Source organism: Sphaeramia orbicularis, chromosome 20 (genome assembly GCF_902148855.1).
Source record: "Sphaeramia orbicularis chromosome 20, fSphaOr1.1, whole genome shotgun sequence".
Classification (NCBI taxonomy): Eukaryota; Metazoa; Chordata; class Actinopteri; order Kurtiformes; family Apogonidae; genus Sphaeramia; species Sphaeramia orbicularis.
The window spans coordinates 7291272-7311963 of record NC_043976.1 but is presented as its reverse complement, the minus strand read 5'-3'; the positions used below and the strand labels follow the sequence as shown (position 1 = coordinate 7311963).

The 20692-nt window shown below is 39.5% G+C and overlaps 1 protein-coding gene across 2 annotated transcripts in view; it reads left to right on the top strand.

Annotated features, from left to right (window-relative positions):
* pard3aa (par-3 family cell polarity regulator alpha, a) overlaps nt 1-20692 on the top strand; it is a 426578-nt gene that overhangs the window by 170572 nt on the left and 235314 nt on the right. For both annotated transcript variants that reach the window (XM_030123467.1, XM_030123466.1), the window contains exons 6-7: nt 17062-17165; nt 18262-18342. In XM_030123467.1, the coding sequence (XP_029979327.1) occupies nt 17062-17165; nt 18262-18342 (185 nt within the window). The remainder of the gene's footprint in view (nt 1-17061; nt 17166-18261; nt 18343-20692) is intronic.

Sequence of the window (20692 nt, the reverse complement as noted above, 5' to 3'; positions counted from 1 at the left end):
GTCTGCCCCCCCCCCTCCCCTGATCACCACCAACATTTTATCATTTGTTCCTTGTGCCAGTATCAACATTTTCTGAAAATTTCATCAAAATCTGCCCCCCCTCCCAATCACCACCAAAATGTAATCATTTGTTCCTTGTGCCAGTATCAACATTTCCTTAAAATTTCATCCAAATCCGTTCATAACTTTTTGAGTTATCCTGCTAACAGACAAACAAAGAGACAAACACCGATGAAAACCTAACCTCTGCAGTTCCTTGGCGAAGGTAATTAATCTGTTTCCAGCTCAAAAAGCACACTTTAGAGTTTTGTATAACTTTAACAGCTTAAATGCATTTTGACATTTTCTCACACCATGTCTCATAATTTTATTGGAAATGTATACAGCGTCAAATATCAGTTATTGGTGTTCTTGATGAATAATGATCAGAATTGGTATCAGCTCTGGGGAACCAATATTTCCCTAAGCTCCCTGAGAACTGGGACCAAAAGCCAAGCATTATTTATATCTGACCTGATTGACACTGTCCAATTTCCCACGGTGAAAAGTCACTCACTCCCATATATTTGATTTCTTCCTTCTTTCACACCATGTCTTTTTCTCCTAGCTTTTGTTTTAATATGCCGCACATTTCCACTCTGTGCAGAGTGCCAAATGAGTCCACTCTGACACAATGAGGTCCATTGTCACAATAGGCTTTTCTCACTGTTTTATAGGTCCCATTAGGGGGGCAATGCTTTTAAGTTGCAGAAGGAATGTAATAAGGCCCTGGCCGACAGTAAACATCCACATCTCAGGGACACAGACAAACACAAAACAGGCTGCTTCACCATCACGGCCGAAGAGGTCCGTTTCATTTGCATAGGCCTGGGAACAAAAACGGTCACAGTTGGATGCACTCAGAGGGGAATGGGGTGGTTTTATTTTAGAGCCAAGGAAAAAGAGGAATAGAAAGCATCTGAAGAGAATCAGGAGGAGAAAGGTGGATTTCTGGACCTTTCATACAGATGTAGCCATGGTAGCCATCCACTGTGTGCTGTGCCACTGAGCTATTATTATGACTCAGTCAGAAATAGCTCTGTGCTTGATTTTGTACCATTTCCGTTAAGTAGTAGATTACCATTGTATAGGAAAAATGCGTCAATTTCTAGATTTTAATGGTAAGACCTGCAGAATATGGCTCTATATAGTACTGCACTTTGCTATTATTGTATGACTAACAGCTGTTATGGGCAAAAACTTGTCCATATGAACTGTGGGTACATGTTATGGGGTTAGACAAGGATGGGGATAATGTGAATTTTGCATCTGCTTGCTGCTAAATCTCAAATTTAGGATGTTACACACCAACACCACCAACCACCAACACATTAATTCACTCCCGAGGGAGACACATTATATCCTGCTTGACTGCAGTAGCTTATGTACCATGCAATGATAATGAACTAAACTTTTACACTGAGGACATGACTTTCCCAGTCACAGTCTACCTTTTAAAGGCAAGTTCTGAAACTCACACTGACATGAAGACACTCCAGTGGGTGTCTGAGCTGTAGGAAAAGATAAAAAAACAAAAAAACCCCCAAAACTTTAGTCTTATAGATTTGCAGATATCTTGCAAAATCACCTGCATTATCCTTGCCTCTGTCTCTGAATGCTTCATGCCCAGAATGAATTTGGAATAGCCTGTATAGCATTAACAACGTCATTCTATGAAGTGATACCACTGTAATGGGCCATGTGTTTCCCTGCAGAGCTGTTTTCCATTGGATTTATCTTCATTCTGCTCTAGGTACAGTATATGCAACGTGGGAGCAGTTGTGTAGAATGGCACCCCTGCAGAGCTCCATCACAACATGCTCAGATACTCCTACAAGTAGCCATGATTTCAACCAGAACCACGCTGACAGCCTTTTCCATTTGGAAAATGGAGGTGCTTGGCTGTTGGTGTTTATCTGCAATATGTATGTCTATTGGGATAGAAAATGAGCCTCCTGCTGATTTTATGTGATTTAGTTGAAGTATGAACAGAGACTTAATATGTAACGTACATGTGACTGTTGTTACCTTGCGTGAGCAACATTTGTGTTGCAGGTGGATGTCCACGTGAAGGGTGCTTATAGCAACCACTGTGAAGTCAGTTGACTTATGTTTCTTGGTTGTTCAAATGTGTAGATGTGTTTCCAAGTCTTCTTATTCTCTTTTTTCTTTCTTTTCTTCTTCATCGTCGTCGTCTTCTTCTTTTTCTTCTTAGTCTTCGTCATCCTTGTCGTCTTCTTCTTCTTCGAAGTCTTCTTCATCTTCTTTTTCGACGATGTCGTCTTCTTTTTCTTCTTCGTCTGTCATCTTCTTTGTCTTCTTTGTTGTCTTCTTCTTCATCCTTTTTTTCAGCATTGTCATCTTCTTTGTCTTCTTTTTCATCATCTTCTTCTCTGTCTTCTTCTTCTTTGTCTTCCTCTTCTTTGTCTTCTTTGTCGTCTTGGTCGTCTTCTTATTCTTCCTCCACCAGTGTTTGTAATCAGTTGTACGTTGCTGGACAATTGTCTTGAACTTTTACTGGTGTATTGTGTTGATCATACCTATCTTTTGGAACGATCACATCCAAAAATGACAACCATGTTTAAAAATTGGGATGATGATTTACAATTGATTTATTTTCCTCTTTTTCTCTCATTCTACTGTCCTTTCTTTCCCCTTCTGAAGATTCTTGCCAGCCCCCCTCCTCCTTCGCAAAAGCACACACCCCCCCACGATGTTCAGCGTAGTAGATTGCCGTGACTCTGCTCGAGTCTTTGGGGACCTCTCTTCATTACTGGCCCTCCACAGGCCCCTCGTCTCTACACGGCCCTCTTCATTTAGCCCTGGCTGAGAGCAAAGACTCGGCCAAATGGCTTTCTGTCTCCCCCTTATCCAAGAATTTCAGCTTCCAATTAAAAGGAAATGGAAAGAGCACCCTGCACACACACACACACACACACACACACACACACACACGCCACTCTACACCACTCCCATGATGCTACCCATGCATCCCCTCCACCCTCTATCCCCCACCTGCTCAAACAAACCAGCAAACACTGGATGATCTGTGGAATAGACCACTCACTCCTGTTATAACTCACAGCATTGTGTGTGCGACTTTTACTCTCCATTTAATTATTTATACTTTAACATCAGTCTCCTTCATTCCCTCTTCTTCATTCCTTTGTTTTTACTTGTACTGTGGATTTAGGGTTGAGGTCACATGTATGTTAAAAGATTCTGTAGAAGTTGAGATGAGATTTCTGTGTGAATAGATGCAGTTCTTTTCCTGGGATGCCATTATGACTTGCAGATAAAATGCTTGGATGGCTCTAACCATTATTAAATAGCTCACATAACAGACTGGCAATGCAAGGCGTGTAGTTGCTACTCAATAACAATTCAATTCTGACTTGTGAAGTATACAGAAGTGGCTACTAAAAATGCAATGTTAAAATAAGGAAATGTATTTAATTACAATCCAGATCTGAACCATGGGTGCTCTCATTGAAATTCAAACAGCTGCTATTATTTCAACGGGGGTAACGTTTGCTCACTGACCTTCACAGTTTGAAAGATGGATTAAACGTTCTGAGCAGTGGAAAGCAGACTGTCCTCCCACTTAATAAGCTCAAAATGATGATTAATCTGTGAAAAGCACCACAGAGCTCCTTTTAATGCATGGGTAAAGACCCAGGATTCAGCTGGGACCGTGTGCTCAGCGGGGCTGCACACTCAACCCCCAGGATTATCTGTTGAGAATCACCTCCCCTCACCTAAGCCAGGTGTCTCAAAAGTCAAAATATCCCTTTTGAACTATTATTTTTTTTATGCATCAGACATTCTAAATCTACCTTAAACACCCTTTGAAGTGCTATTCTGATGCAAAATTGTATGCACCTTCACTCTTTGAAACAGTCCTGCTGTATTCAGACATTATTCACAGAGCTTGTAAGAGTCTGAAGTGCTCTGGACAAAAGCCGGTGACGATAACTCAATTGTGAGCGATTCCTACCCGTTTGAACCTCCGGCTTTCTCGTACAGGAGAGGTCTGCTCCAGTTGCTGCTGTTATTGATGAGGTTTGGAAAAAGTCTCGGGCCTCTCCGTCCGCTTTGGGCTTTTGTTATTGACCTGGTGATTGATTTAAGTCTTCATAATTAGCAGGCCTAATTTAATTAAAGTGCAATTTAACGATACAGTGGGCAAAGGCAAAGGCAGCTGTGTCATTGATAGATCAGTCCTGGCTGATATGAAACAGGCGCTGGCAGATGATGTATTCCACACACTGCAGGTCTTCCTCTGACAGAGAGGAAGACGTCCAAAACTCTGCTTAAGGAACAATGAGGGACAATGACGAAGGCAGAGAGAGAGAGAGAGACAGGCTTTTGTTTCTCCAAATGTCAGAGCAGCGCTGTCCGTCTCCACCCCCACCGCTCACCATCCTGATGTGGATAAACACAGCCTCACATCTTTGATCTAATTTGCTTAACAGCATTAAGAATCTGTCTGTCCCTGTAATTGGCTTCAAGTAAATGTGCGTCACACTCAACTTTTCTGAGCCAAAAACCAAATTATTCCAAAACAAAACACGGAGAGATGAATATTAAAAAAAAAACAAAAACCTGGAGATCTTTGTTGATTTAAGTGGTTTCGTAGGGGACAAACATAAAACCTGGCAAGCTGGGGATATTACACAATACTATACTTCATTCAGTTGTTACAAATATTAAAACATAAATAAATATTCATAAATATTCATATACCCATTTGGATTGGATTTCATTTATATGTGATCGCTATTACGGCCTGTATTTTTGTTCTCATATAGAATGTTAGTTCCAAATGTTTAAGAGAGAAATTTTAGCAATAACATAAGATGAAGGTGTAATATGTATATGTTGTGGACTGAAATATACAATAACTAAGCCTGTGATGAAAATTATGTGGATTTATGTATTAATTTCCAGCAAGGTTCAAATTTCAAAGGTTCAAAGTATGTTGTTATATTTATGCTATGGGGTAAAACATCCAAGATACAGTAAAACAGTCTAAGTTATAAATATAAATATGGCGATGTGTGTCCTCACTGAATTATTATTATTATTATTTTTATTATTATAGGCTACTTAAAAAATAGAATGATATTAGCTTACTTTTTCAAAAAGGTAATCCTTTTAATAATAAGTTAATATGTAACAGTATGTTGGGTACTGGGCAACATGGTGGTGCAGTGGTTAGCATTAGAGTTTGTGTGTTCTCCCCGTGTTTTTGTGGGTTCTCTCCAGGTACTCCGGCTTCCTCCCACAGTTCAAAGACATGCACTAATAGGTTAACTGGTTAATCTAAATTGGCCATAAGTGTGAATGTGAGAGTGATTGGTTGTTCGTCTCTATATATGTCTATATACTGTATATGTGTCTGGCGACACGACCAGGATGTACCCCGCCTCTGCCCATAGGTAGCTGGGATAGGCTCCAGCACCCCCGCGACCCTCTCAAGGATTAAGCATAAGATGAAGATGAGAGGATGAATGAATGAATGTTGGTTACTGTTACTTGTGTGAGTTTCATTAGAAATGACATAATTTACAATTGCAGTCTGAGTCATGTATGATACAATTTTATATCAGTGTAAACAGCCCCCATCATTCCACAATATTTCATAACTTCATCATACTATGTCTTTAGTCACTGATTGGGAGATTGACATGATGTGCATCTTGAATCTTCCAAGCAACATTTTATGTCTCCTCCTTGTATTTTCCTCCGTCTGTTTCCTGGCCAAGGATGACGGAGACTGGGCCGGTGATGATAAACCAAACTTTTAAAATAATTTTAGGTGGACGCTCATGTCACAATATAGTGTGGATGTTCACTGAAAAGACAACTTCTCAATGTAGTAACTTCTAAAAAATGGATAGATGACATGCAAGACAGCTACAGTAAGAAACATTTATCTGTCTTTTGACAGTTGTGTATAAGTGGTGAACCCATCCTAAGTAAATTAGTACAAAAAAAAAAAAAAAGTAAAAGTAGTGTATTCAAGTAAAAAACAGACTTTGCTTATTTTGTGTGAATGCACCTTATTCACCATAGTCAACAGACCATTCTAGTTGTGTCTGAATAGGGATTTATATCCTGTGAAAATTAAGTATTCTTTTATAACCTTTTCTATTGTGTTGTTTTTGTATGTTACCACATATGGTATATATTGTAGACTTTGTGTAATTGCTTAAAGTAACAGCTTAATTTACTGTCTTAAATGGATCAGTTCCAGTTCAGTAAATCAGGCTCTTGACCCTGACCTCTAGTACCTACCTTCTTAACTAAGAACAACCCATATTTGACTTCCTTTCCTCTTTATCAAAAGAAACAGCACATGTAACCTGGCATTTGAATGCCCTCCTTTGAACAAACCTGGAACCCGCGGGTGCATCATGTGAAATATGAAGGACAACACATGTCCTCATCAGAGGAGAGGCACCACCTCAGCTTCTCCCTTGGCACATAAACACACAACATAGCACCTCCCCTTGTCTTTCTCTGTGTCACACCCCTACAAAGCACTGGATGGCAGACACTACAGTCACACTGCTTTGATTTCCTTCCAGTTCTGCTGTTTCAAGTGCAACAAGGAGCTTGGCTAGTTTTGCAAACAGATGAAACATTCATTCAAAGAAGGACTGATGCGGTGCACACATGTATGCTGCTTTGTATTCTACTCCTCTGATCTCCCCATACATCAGTATCATATATCTCTAATCGCTGCGTATTGAAATAACCATAAGCTTACATCATCATGGTCCTTAATATCATAACTAAATGAAGAAGATGAAAAAGTACCCAGAAACTGTTTTCCCTCTACTGACAACCATTAAGTGCCATTTAGGGAACTTGTGAGTAGAATTTAGGGGGTCATCATGACTTGCTCATCATCCACTAACCAGTTTATTTCTTCGCACAGCCTTTCAAAATCCTTCTCCATCCCCACCATAAATGTAAATAAGTGTCCAATAACCTTTGTCATTGTGACATATTGGTTGCTGTAATGGCATCGGAGTCTGATAGCTGGCAGTGAAGGAAGGGTTAAGGATCGTAGCAGGGTGTGGCTGGGTCACTGGGTACAGTAGTCATGTTCAATCTAATCACAAAGGCCATTTTGGCTTCTAATTTGGCCTGAATGGTAGTTTTCTCTGAGGTAATGGATATGAGGGCTAGATGATTTTCTGTAACATGAACAATTTACATGTACAGTTGTCGTCAAAGTTATTCATACCCCTGCCATTTTTTGAGAGGGCTTTTACATCATTATTGAATGACGTCATCACATTCACATTACTTGATGACTTGACTAAGTTTACAGGTGTAACACACAGATTAGGTAGAAATAGAATGGCCCTCATTTTGTTTTGTATTGACATTGACGTGAACCATAGACTTTTACACAGGACTGAACATGATGGTTTATTGCGACTCACTGCCGTTTTGTGTCCGGATCCGCTGGTGTCTGTTTGATCGGAGTCTGCACAGAACGGTCTGTCACCATGCTGGTGGTCTGAAGGGGGATGTTAATGGGCCGTATCTGACTGTGGGGCCGGCAGAGTGGAACCAAGCCACAGTAAGAACCAGACCAACCTTGTTAGTGTGTGATCACAGCCGAACCTGGTTCTTCCATCATTTCCCGGTGGTTCTCTTGATCTGGATCCAGCCCCCCACCCCAAGTTTGCAGCTGTCAATGGACTCATCTGCAGGCCACCTGTAAGCCCATTGTAATTTTAAAAATAACTAAAAGTATTGGTCATATCAATAAGCTGTTGTACATCAGTACTCCAAAAGGCAAAGGCTAGCTCTGTCCAGTTTATCAGTTATAAAGCAGATACACATACAGGCATGCCCGCACACAGAGGCCACTGGGCTTTGATAATATAGACACACAAGTAAGGAAATGACCACAAATGACACTTGAAGAAATACTTTATTTCAGGAGTATTTTATGAATGGATTTCCAAAAAACGCCATGTTTAAAATTATTCATACCCTAGGTTTACTAAGTCCATTGTCCTTTCTTAATGGTTAGTAGTGTAGCCTTTGTTCTTGATGATGGTTCCTGTAAGTGTCCACAGGTTCTCTTATGTCTCCTGTGGGATTTTGGTCCACTCTTCCTGGGCCAAAGCCTCTAGCTGGGTTCGGCTGGATGGTCGCCTACCCATCACTCTGGTCTTCAGCTCCCTCCACAGATTCTTTACATGATTTAGGTCAGGACTTTGACTAGGCCATGTCCTTGAACCACTACAGCACTATCTTGGTGGTATGCTTGGGGTCATTGTCTTGCTGGGACGTCCAATCAGGACCAGTCTGAAGTTTCTCAGCAGATGCTTTCAACTTGTCATATAGGATGTTGATATAATCCTCCTTTGTCATGATGCTCTGTGTCTTGATGAGGTTCTCGGTGCCACTAGCAGAAAAGCAACCACATAGCATTATATTGTCACCACCATGCTTGATGGACTGTGTTCTTTGGATTGTGTGCTTCTTCTTGCTTCCTCCAGATGTAGTTAACATCCATGTGGCCAAACAACTCCATCTTTATTTCATCAGACCGCAGGACTGATGACCAAAAGCTAGGATCTAAATCTTAAAGAAAATCTGTGGCGGGAGCTAAAGTCCAGAGTGATGGGTAAGCAAGTAGGCTTTAGCCTAGGAAGAGTGGACCAAAATCCCACAGGAGACATAAGAGAGCCTGTGGACACTTACAGGAACCATCATCAAGAACAAAGGATACACTATTGACTATTAAGAAAAGACAATGGACTTAGGGTATGACTTAAGGTATGAATAATTTTGAACATGGCATTTTTTGGAAATCCACTAATAAAATAGTCCTGAAATAAAGTATTTTTTGTGTATCATTTGTGGTTATTCCCTCACTTGTGTATCACATATAAGTCACAAACAAACTTGACAAAAGTTGTTCCATTTCATCACAAAAACAAAAAATCATAAAAAATGGCAGGGGTATGAATAATTTTAAGGACAACCGTATGTTGAATTTTCACACAGCTATGACTGGGTTGTACTGCAGGCTTACCATCTGCTTATGTTGATTTGTCATCCAGTCGAAGGCTACAGACTTAAGATCATCTGTTGTTTGAATGAAGGTGAAAAAGTCATAAAGCTTCTTTTAACTGCTGATTGAAAGCAGTGATATTCTGGCTGTGGTTAAAATGGAAAATGCATTGGTAATTGCTTAGGGAGGTCAAGGAACTTTAATAGCACTATTAAGTTATTACCAGCAGCTTGTATTGGTATGTCAGCGCCATTGTGAAAGGCAGCAGTTGTTTGAAGTCCTGCTTGGTCTTCTGTCTCATACAGTGTTTTTGCCGAACTGCATTAACTCGAGGTAATGAGGGTACAATTATGGCTCCTTAACCTCTTGTAAAGTAGAGGAAAAGACTCCACCTCTGCTGCTTTTTTTTTAAATGTCTGCACTACACCTCTGTTCACCAAAAATGCATTCTTGTCACATGTTACTGTCGTTTGTTACCTTTGGCTAGTTTAATGTTTCTATAAGGGGTGTGTCACCTTGCAAAACTAATATTTCATATTTTTAGCCAAATCAAGAGGGCAGGGCAGTCTTTATAAATATTCCAGCAACCATTTTGTTAAATGCTCTTGTTCAATTGCTTGTTTCCTTTATTTTTTTACAAGAACACTACGCGTTATTGATTTCCAGACATTTCTCTGTTGTTCTTCGACTTCCATTGTTCTGCGCGACACAGACAGCCCATTGTAAGGCGAGTGTGTGACACTGTCTGACAGGGAGGCCTGTTCCACACATGAAGCCGTCACACAGATGTGGACCTCAGCCCCAGAGGAGGGGTGGTGGCTAAAAACACACCACTCACTGTGACCTTTGAACTTGTCCTTGTTACGCTCTTGGTGCCAAAGAAGGACTCAGGAGGGAGTCCCTGTCCCCTTCCCCTAACAGCTGCATGTTGTACGTGCCCGTGGCTAATGGCATGACATGCACATGCACTCTCTCTCTCTCTCTCTCTCTCTCTCTCTCTCTCTCTCTCTCTCTCTGTCTCACACACACACAAACACACTTACAGTAGGTCAGCGGTTGATGGAGGCTGACAGCTCCTCAACACACGCTTTGTCCCAACCCTCAAGCAAAAGCAATGGGTGTTTATGTCTGTGCAGAGTTCCCCCTCCTGTCCAGACAGCTGCTACCTCCCTCCTATTCGCATCTTTCTCCCTGATCCTCTCACTATTCCAACCCATCTGCCCATTTCAAGGCAACAAGACTCTGCACTTTGCAGCTCTCCCTCACTGCTTTCACTCTTTCTTATATGATTCTCAGTAATCTAATGCTGCTGCTGTGTGACTTCCAAACCCCTAACCCTGGATTTTTTTCCCCTCTCTTTGTTGTCAAAGGGGGCTGGTGGGTTTTTTGGCTACAGATCAGGGTCTCTGAGCTCTTCCTGCTGCAGAAAAAAAAAGAAGAGAGAAAGAGGGAGAGGTGGAAGCTCTGACAGTGAATGGGAGAGAGCGAGATATGAATGAATGCCACAGAGACTTGAAAAGCCTTGTTGCTTCTCCACTCCACTGGTTACCAGAGGATCAACAGGGTGCTAAAAGCTCTCAGGGGAGGAAGAGATGGAGGGTTTTTAGTGCTGTAGCAAAGGGAGATTCAGAATTATGGAGGAACATAGAAGAGAGGAGTGGGGGAGGGAAAGGGCAGAAAGAGGTGGATGTATATTTAGCCTGTAGCTCTCCTCTGCTGTCACTCAATGCTCAAATTTGCCATTGGCACAAAAAAAATAAGTGGTTTGGCAATATAAAGGAGTGGCTTTTACTTCTATCCCCAGCAGCACTGTCAGATCATGCAAAAGTAACAAGCAACTATGTCTGTGGCAACAAGCCCAAAAGAAGAAACTTAGCTCTTAAGAGAACCCAAAAACAAAAATTATATAGACTGTATATAGAAAGTGAACCTAACCATATGACTAACATTTTGAGTTTGGCATGTTCACTGTTGCCATCATGTTTGTTTGTTTGTTTGTTTGTTTTCTTCTAAATTTAACCTTTATTTAACTGGATAAAGTCCCACTGAGATTGAGGTGTCTCTTACAAGGTGACCTGGCCAAGAGGTCAGCAGCCATGATGAAAAACAGGTTAAAAGATTGTTTTTTGAGATTTTGAGAGACAGTTTTTAGAGACAGAAGTGCCTGTCAGATAAAAAAAAGTGAAGCCTGACCTTCTGATGTTCTTGTTAGTGTAACTTCTTCCACAACAATAGAGCTGTCTATGTGAGAAAATGTTTTATTGAATTCAAACAGAGGACTGACTCAGCAGACACCATGCATGGTAGACATAGACGGCATTCACTGGTGACTTAATACACCTATACTTTTAAATTAAATATAATTTAAATGCATAAATTGTATAGAAATTCTCTCCCATTACAGTCGAATGAGCAAATTAGGTAAAAGAGCAAGCATGAGTATGTTGATTCAGGTTTGACCTTTAGTGACCTCCATGAAAAGTAGGTTTTGGTGTTTCCATCGTTGTCATTTCTCAGGCAGGACTCTGCTGCCTGTCAACAGTGTGAGAGAGGATACTTAAGCAACCCTTTCAAAAATACAGTAAACAGTCATTTCCCTGCTCCCTTCCCTTATTTACTTTGAGTCTATAGGTATAATACCAATAAGCTTCACTGACAAGAATGTTGCCATGTTCCTTATGTTTATCAGTGTTGCTGTGTGTTAACAAGACCTGTACAATGTGAATATGTTTCACACAGTGCACAGACTCTTCACGCTGTTCTTGCTCACTCTGTTGCATTTTCTTTTACACATTTGTTTATTTACTTCCTGGCATTATTAACATAGAAACTCCATCAGTAATAGTCAAGTGTGATTAGGTCACCTATGTTTGTGTAGAAAATAGAGGGAACAAAGGTGTGGGTGGATTTTTCTTCCAACAGAGGGAAAGGCTTTCTCACTTTTGTAGACAGTTTATATGCTGAATGTGTTTTTTTTTTTTTTTTTTAACACATAAAGACCCAGTGCTGTGCTTGTGGCAGTTTCCAAATTAATTTTTTCTCTCTGTTTAACCTTTCTTAAATGATTTATCACCATTTATTATAACATTATCCTCTGTATTTTGCATGTTTTCTGTCAAAAACAGGTATTTTCTTATATTTAATTTATTTATTATATAGTTGTTCATGAAAGCTCAGAATAAAGTTGAGGGATATGATATCAAAAGCAGAGAAAACTTAAGAAAAAGTGACTTTTTCAGAAAGTATATCAACTGAACATAAGATAATTGTCTCTATCCACTGTCATTGGTCCAACTTCATGGGTTTTAGTGGTGAATCAATGTTGTAGACGATGACAGTTTTTCCATGTTCACTACAGAGTCTCTGAATGCCCAAATGGGTCATATCTGATGACCATGAAAGATGACAAAATACATTTTACACCAATTATTTGCATGCATTGTTAGGATTCATGGATCAACAGGTATTTAACATTTAAGACCAGTAGAATGTTTTGGTTGCTGGTGACTGTTTTATGGGTGTTTATGGGTATATATAGATGAGTCATATATGGAGTGAGCCCAAATAAGGAACTTCATTTGAGATACAAATCTAAAAAGACATAACCTTCACTTACCAGTATCTGTAAGTGACTCTACAGGAAAACAAACAAACAAACAAACAAACAAAAAAAAAGCAATGGCAGACAGGCAGCCATAACCCATGATCGTACTGATTTAACACTCAGTTAGCATCCACCCTTTGTCTTCGTCATACAAATCACTATGTATTAAAACACAGACTGCTTCAGACTCTCAGATAATGAGAAGACTGGACCTTCACTGATTCGATCAGTGTGTTTTGTTTTCTTTTTTACTCTAATGAACCCCAGCAGCCACTTAAACACTGCCTCATAAATTCAGACTCAAGTGTCAGTCATTTATTCCTATTTATGTGGAAATTGACGGGCATTTGTAAAGTGTTGTGATCATAACAGCACTCATCGGGGGTGAGAAATACTGTACTGCTATGGATATGGAGAAACAGTAGCAAGGGTAGCACATTAACACCGTTTCATACAAACATTACACATTCTGTCAAAGCTGTGAGATTCAACTTCCATATCGAAAGTAGTTTAACTGTTCCACATATGTCCTTGACAGAAAAGTCAGCATCTGACTAAGTTGAAACCAGGTAGATAACTGCACTCGTATGAAGGGAACACTAAAGGGAAGTTCTTGAAACAAGTGAAACTGTCACCGTGTATGCACAGTAATCTATGAGGCTGATTTAAAGACAATACTCTGCAATTCTCCTTAATCCTTTATCTGTTTTGTTCTCTTGTTTTTATTTAAAATTCCTTCTGACTTTCCCTTTCTCTCCTCCATTGTAATCTTTTAAGCAGTTTGTCACTTATATTCATGTTGTTTCTTTGTTATTCCTCCCGCTTCAGTATCCTTTTCACAGCTTAATACAGGTTTTCACACTATTTCTTTACAATACAAATTAATCAAAATATCCCTTTGTTTTGCTTCTGTTCTGGTACGTTCCTACGTACGTACTTTAAAAATTTTCTCGCCATATCTACATCCTCAACATTTTTTGATGCACACACTGTTGATAATATGCTGTTTTCGTGCATTTTGTTATTGTCATGGGTAAAATTGCCCCATTATGATGTATGAGACAGGCATCATTGTAAATAGAAGCTCAATCAAGACATTTAAAAATGTACCTGTGATTTCTCATGACATTTTCAGAAAAAGAGACATCCTGACAATAGAATAGGGATTTGATTTTCATTTCAAAACCCACAAACACAAAGGATTTCTTCATTTTCCTGATCAGACATAGCAGATACATGTATAAAGGACTCAATTTTCCTTCTCGCCTTTGTAAGATAGAAAGTAAATATTTATAATACAGCTTATTTTCTCTCAACAAAGTCTACTACTATTAGTACGTAAATTAACATCTGTCTGCTTTCTGCTCATCTGTGTGTTGCAGAAAGATTGGAAGATAGCAGCTACTTTTCATTTGTTTTCTTATTCTTACCTAGCTTACCTATTCTTATCTTCTTCTCATTAGTCATGTTTCTCTTAATAGGAACAATCATAAGTAGAAGTCAAATCAAGAGCTATAAAAGTGTCATATCTGTTTATAACTGAAAAAGTGAAAAAGTGACGGTATAATGTGGACACTGAGTACAGATGTAGCATCTTTATTGTTTATAGAGTCTTCATTGTTTTCACTACTTCACATTAACCACATTCTTTTTCATTATCATTAATATATACAATAAAATAGATGCTGATGGAACAGCGCTACCAAGTAACACACCTACAGGATCCAACTGTCAGACAGAAGATTGTTTCTGAGCAACAATCAGTAAAGTTCCTTATACTGTCTGTCAGTTTAATTCCAATAAATCACCTTCCTTCTCCAGTCACTCCAGTGTTTAATGAGACAACATTTATGGCACCATTGCCTCCTTTTCGCAGTTTTTCACCTTATAGCATATACTAATAGGGTCCTATATTTATTCTTTTTGTCCAATTTCACCCATCTGCTCTGCACTGCACCCTCCCATCTTCATTTACAGATTCCCACAGGTGTCCAGGTCCTTGGTACAGAGCATATATAAATATAAAAAAGCCAACCTTGGGGGGTTTCATAAAAGGATTTGTGAATAATGGACCCCACGAGGCAAGTGGGACCTCGGCTGACACGTAATTAAAGGCGGGGGTGACTGGTTGACTGACTCATTTTCATTCAGGACGGTTACAGAAGAAAAACAGACAGGTAAGGTGAATCGAGGTCTTTTTGGGTAGACTGCTGATGAAATTTTCATGCCCCCATCCCATGTCTCCCCCCACCTGTAATAAATAAATAGAAGACAGAATCTCGCTGTGACACCCCTGCGTGTCATCAAAGATATCCTGGCCTCTGAAAAGGGTTGAATCCATTTCCATAAAAAAAATAGAGAGGCACAAGGCCTATTTGGATATGCTTGACGTTTTAGTAGAAGTGAAAGAAAGAGAAAGGTGAGGGGTGAGGGCAGTTAGATAGCAGTGGCTGACAAAGCATTTCAGCAGACCCCTCCCATGGAGACAGTGCCCTACCTAGAGAGTGACATTCTCACACACAGTCAGAGAAACGTACACCCAAGGTTCAGCACTTAATAACAGCATTGGAAGCAAATTTAACATCACGTCTCCTTTCAAGCTAAAGAAACTTTGATCCTTAAGAACAGTTCGGAAACAACTTGAATCCACTTGTAATGTGCTTGTATGAAAAAGGCCTTGTTGTTTAATACCACATTTGAAGTAACTCTTCTTGTACCAATAGTACAAGAAGAGTATAGTAATGGTTGTTATTCACTGTCTAACTTAACATTACATACGCATTTTGTGTCCCATTAATGATTGTACCTAGATGTCACAGTCTAATGCATCCTTAAACATATAATGAAGCTAAACTATTTTTAAACCTCTCATCATAACATGAAGGATCTTTAACATTGTGCCTCTGCGTCAAATCAGTGTAATAATGTAATGTCATTTCTGTCAGTTTTGTTCTTGAACCAATATTGACACCAAAGTATCAGATCAATGCTTTTATTAATTTTTTTTTACTGATTATCCCTAGTTCTAAGTGCCAGTTGTTTGGGCTTTTTTTTATATGCAATCTGTGACATCTAAAAACATGTAGGAGGAAGTGTGTGTGGGTGTGAGAAGCTGATGTAATCTTGTGTTACAGTTGCAATGCTAGTATTAAGGAAACAATAAAAATGTAAAATAACAACAGAAGCAAGAATTTTTCACCATTGTTTTGTTGCAAATCTTTGTTGGTCTGAATGTGTTTGTGTCATGGTGCATCTTGTGTTGCCACAGACCCCTCCCTCTAACCATTTGTTTTCACCTGGTAGCACCACACCTGAGTCAGATTTCCATCAGGAGCCTATTTAAGTGGCTCCTCTGCTCAGGTGTGGTGCTGGAACATTCTGCCTCGTCACTCATTCCACAGCCCATAGATTCACCGCGGACTCTGACTGCTCTCACCATCAGGTTTTTTTTATTTATCCATGTTTATGATTAGATTTTTGTTAATAAATCTGTTTTACTCCCTTCAGTATGTGCATTTGGGTCCATTCTTTCCCCCTGTCTTGACAGATTGTTAGTTTCTGAACTACCTCCCCACATCTTTCTGTAATGAACCTTTTACAAATTAAGAGTAGTTGAAATTGAACCCCATCTCATTAAATATGAGACATGGTTCCTATTCTACATGCAGCATGTCATCACTGCATGTAAGTGTTCTGCTCTTTACCGTCACCATAAAGAGCGCTCAGATAAAGATTTTATCCTCCATTAAGAAGAGCATGAAGCTGCTTTGTCTCATTTGAGAGCCTTGTTAAGTCTTCAGATGTCTGGTTTGTCTGTAAAAGCCAACGCCTCCCAGCTCTGCTGCCTAATGGCCTACAGGAAGATGACTAAATGAAATGAACAGCGTGAGATGAACAAATGCCACTGTCTTTCACTCTAGACCTGTCTGTATTGCTGTCAAAGACCCCACAGTGGTGCCACACCCCAGGCCAGGCCTGATCGATTGCTCCTGTTCAATCGATCAGGCCTGGCCTGGGGTCACTTTGTCACTCGTTTTGATGATGTTTTTGCATGGGGAGGGATGTTTTCTGTAGTGGCATCAGGGCTCCCATCTGTTCATACTGAAAGTCTCTTTTGATTTAGAATAGGCTCTTAGTTGTTCTTGCAGGTAATTGGATTAAAAGCCAGAGGAGATGTAGGCAGTAGAGAAGGTGCAAGCACAGCCTAATAGAAATGACACACACACATATATATATATATATATATATATATATATATATATATATATATATATATATATATATATATATATATATATAATTTTTTTTTTTTTTTTAAAGTTTGCTGCAAAAGCCATTTAATAATTTATTTTAATTGTCTTTGTTTTAGGAGGAGGAAGAACAGCAAAGGAAACAAGAAAGGAGGATTGAGCGGATAGAGCCAGTAGGAAGAGCTGACTCCTCACTGGAACATCCACCTGTGTTGAGTTTGGAGTAAGTGGTCTCCCATATGTCCCTCAAAGCCTTACAGCCCTGAGTATATTTTAAAGGACTAGGTCATGCAAAATATAAATTCATTTCTTTGAATCGCCTTTGCAGATTTTTTTGTTCTATGCCTTCATGTCAGACACAGCCATAGCTGGCGACATTATTTTTTTGAGGGGGGTTGTCCATGTGTACATCTGCACATGCATCTGTTTGTCCTCAAGGACATTTTTTGTTAATAATCAGGACAGACATGAACCATAAGGCTGTAATGTCAGTTCATTTTGCTTTGAGACATCATTGCTGAGCATGGAATTTAGCTTGTGGTGCTCCTACCTTTACCTGTTACAGAAACCTCTAATCTTTATGGAAACAATTTGTTCTTCTGTTACTGTAGACTTGACCGTGAGAAGGAAAAAAAAAACCTGTATGGCAGTATTTCCTGTGAATTAGCATAACAAAAATGTAATTGATGTTCACTGCAATGACGTAGCAGACAAAAACCTGACCACATAACATAAGATGAATCCATGTAGTGTCATGTAATGTATAACAATAACCCCAAAAAAGGATTGATTAAAATAATCATGAAACCCCTAAACATGTGCACATTACCATATAACAATGAAACACAGACTATCAACATCATCATCACCTGCCATCTGCATCAAAGTTTACTTGTGTTCATTTGTCTTTATGTCTTTATCCATACAAATTAACCTCCTCCTACCCCCCCCCCCCCCACACACACACACACGCATTTTTCAATTAATCTGTCCTCTTTTAGCACAACAACCTGATCTTAATCACTTAATTGGAGTCTCCATTTGGGTCCCTGATCGACCCAGGGGTCTGCAAGCCTGTCTGACTGTAATGGATGACTTTGTCTAGACAACACAATACAGAGTCCCCTGCCATGGCCGAGCAGATCCCCCTATCCAGTCCATGCCATCGGCAGTCCGTCATGTTTGACCGTTTCCTGCTTTTTTACATTTTCTTGTTATTGCTGTTTTTTTTTATTCATGCATGTCCCCCCCCCCCCCCCCCGCCTCCCCCATCTCCTCTTTCCCCTCCCCTTTTGGCCTCATCCATCATCGTCTTGCAGAAGCATGCTAAAGCCAGTCGAAGTGTCCAATGAAGGAGGGCCCCTGGGAATCCACGTGGTGCCTTTCAGTCAGGATCTCAGGTAAAAGAAAAAGAAATGAAAGAAATGGGAGTCAGTGCAGCTTATTGTGCAACTGTGGCTTGCTAGTTTCACCATCTCAAAATGTCTGCAGCATCCTCTCAGTTTGACACCCTCTGGACTTTTTTTTTCTTTTTAGTTTTACTCATCATTTCCCTCATATTTTTCCTCACTTTTTCTGACTCCGTGTTCTTAGTTCTCACTTATTCACCACTTTTTTTATGTTGCTCAAGGCTGTCTAGCTTTACTCACTCTGATTCTCCCAGCTGTGTTTCCCTCTCATCGTACTCTTTTCATTTTTAGTGATTCTTACTGCTGAAGCACCACGCCCATACCCAGCACCACTCATATCCCACCGCTCAGACGCCCCCAGTGGGAAGGAGAGGAGATGAAAGTAGATTTTCTCTCAACTACAGAGTTTTTCTAAGCCTTGTTATGTTTCAGACTAAGCTACAGTATGTCCTCACATTCACAATGGTGTCTCCTGTACCTTGAAGGTGAATGAAACTGCTTCCTTTGCTTATTTTAAACCAAAGAGGAGTGTCACTGACAGGGGACAAGAGGAGGTATGCATCCTAGTTTATGGTTATTCAAGAAAAAAAAGACAGAGGACAGAGGAAGTGGCCAAATGTAATCAAACTAAAAGCTTGTGTATAACACAGAATCATGCTGTACGCTAAGGGACTGGCACACCACCAAGGTGAATGTGACTACTCAGCGTTGGGAAAGAGGAGGCAGGGGAATGAGGTGAAAAGACAGAGTGAAGAGATGAAATGGGATGACATTTGAGGTAGAGAGGATGACTGTCATTGAAGATTGCTGCGTGTCATTTCTTTGGCTCTCTAATCCTATAACTGTTTATAAGCAAGTTTCAGGAAACTATATTTAGCTTTAACCTTTTACGACTGACTCCCTCTTAAGCTGTGACACTTTGTTACAATGAGTCACAGGAAAATAATTCATGTCTAATGATCAGGTTCACTAAGGAAATTTAGAGCTGCAGCAAATGATTATTTTCTTCTTTTCAATTCCATTAAATAATTATTTGAATAGGTAAAAAAGTGGAAAAAATATAAAGACATGTCTGAAAAAGAAAAACAACTTTTTCATTTTCCTTTACTTCAGAACCACCTGAAGCAACAACTACAAAAAGTATAAAGTAAAAAGATATATTAAACAAATCTTTATATAAATAACAACAGTATGAAAGTATGTATAAAATATATATAGATATAAACAACAGCAAACAAGTCAAATGACATCTACAAACAATATGTGCGCTGCAGTCTTCAACACATTTGGATCCAACTTCCTAACTTATAAACAACTTAAGATGGAAGTAACTGAAAAAATAAATACAAATATTTTTAATATTTGTGTTAAAGCTTAAAAGTTTAAAGAAGGAAGTGATGATGCCAATGAGGAAAATTGAGCATATAGAAATTTTCTGTCTTTTTGTCCTCGTCTCTGACACTTCATGTTGTTTATGTTGATCCTGGTGTCATGTGCATCACAATAAGCATCTGTGTGAAACAGAACAAAGGAACCAATGTTTAGAGGCAACAAAACTGAGGAAACAAAGCTTTGATTAAGGAAAACTGTAATCGAATATATTTCTTAAATTGCGTCGAGTCAAAAAAATGAGAAATGTATCAAAGTATTTGAACAATTTAAATGAGAAAAAGTGTAACATCATTTGTTTGTTTAATCCTAGCCTTGCCCCTCATTTCAGGCCCACCACAAAGACTGTATTAAAGAAGTAAAAGTATCCACAAAAATGTCAAACACTGGTTAGAACTAACATTTCCAAATACTGACTTTGAGCCAGAGATGATCATATTTTGACAAGGAGGAGGAGCAGGGGAGAATCGAGGGGATAAACTTGCCAAGCTATGCACTACCACAACAAATGCTACTGTGGAATTTCAGCTTCATGCTGAATGAGAATAAACACTGTTATTTGTGATAACAGGAATGCCAACTTCACTAATTCTCAGTGTAGTTGGGCTTATTAGCAGGCTAGACAACAGTCTGTGTAATGCAACACTCTATTAATGCTAACATAAGCTAAGATATGCTAAGGCTGGGTTGTAATCAAGTAACGGTAAAGAAGATGCTACGACTCTGCAGGCATGCGAGCTGTCAATCACATCTGTCAATCAAAGCCCACAGACGTACACCCTCTATTTCCCTGAGGAATGGTTTACAAAAGCATCACCAGTAGACTTATCACAGTCCACATGAGCTTCATAGTGACTATAATGCATCAGTATGTCTGGAAGTTGTTGGTTTTAAAATAGGGTCAGTTTAAACCAGGATTTTTTGGAGCTAGCATCTAGGCACTGTCAGTGAT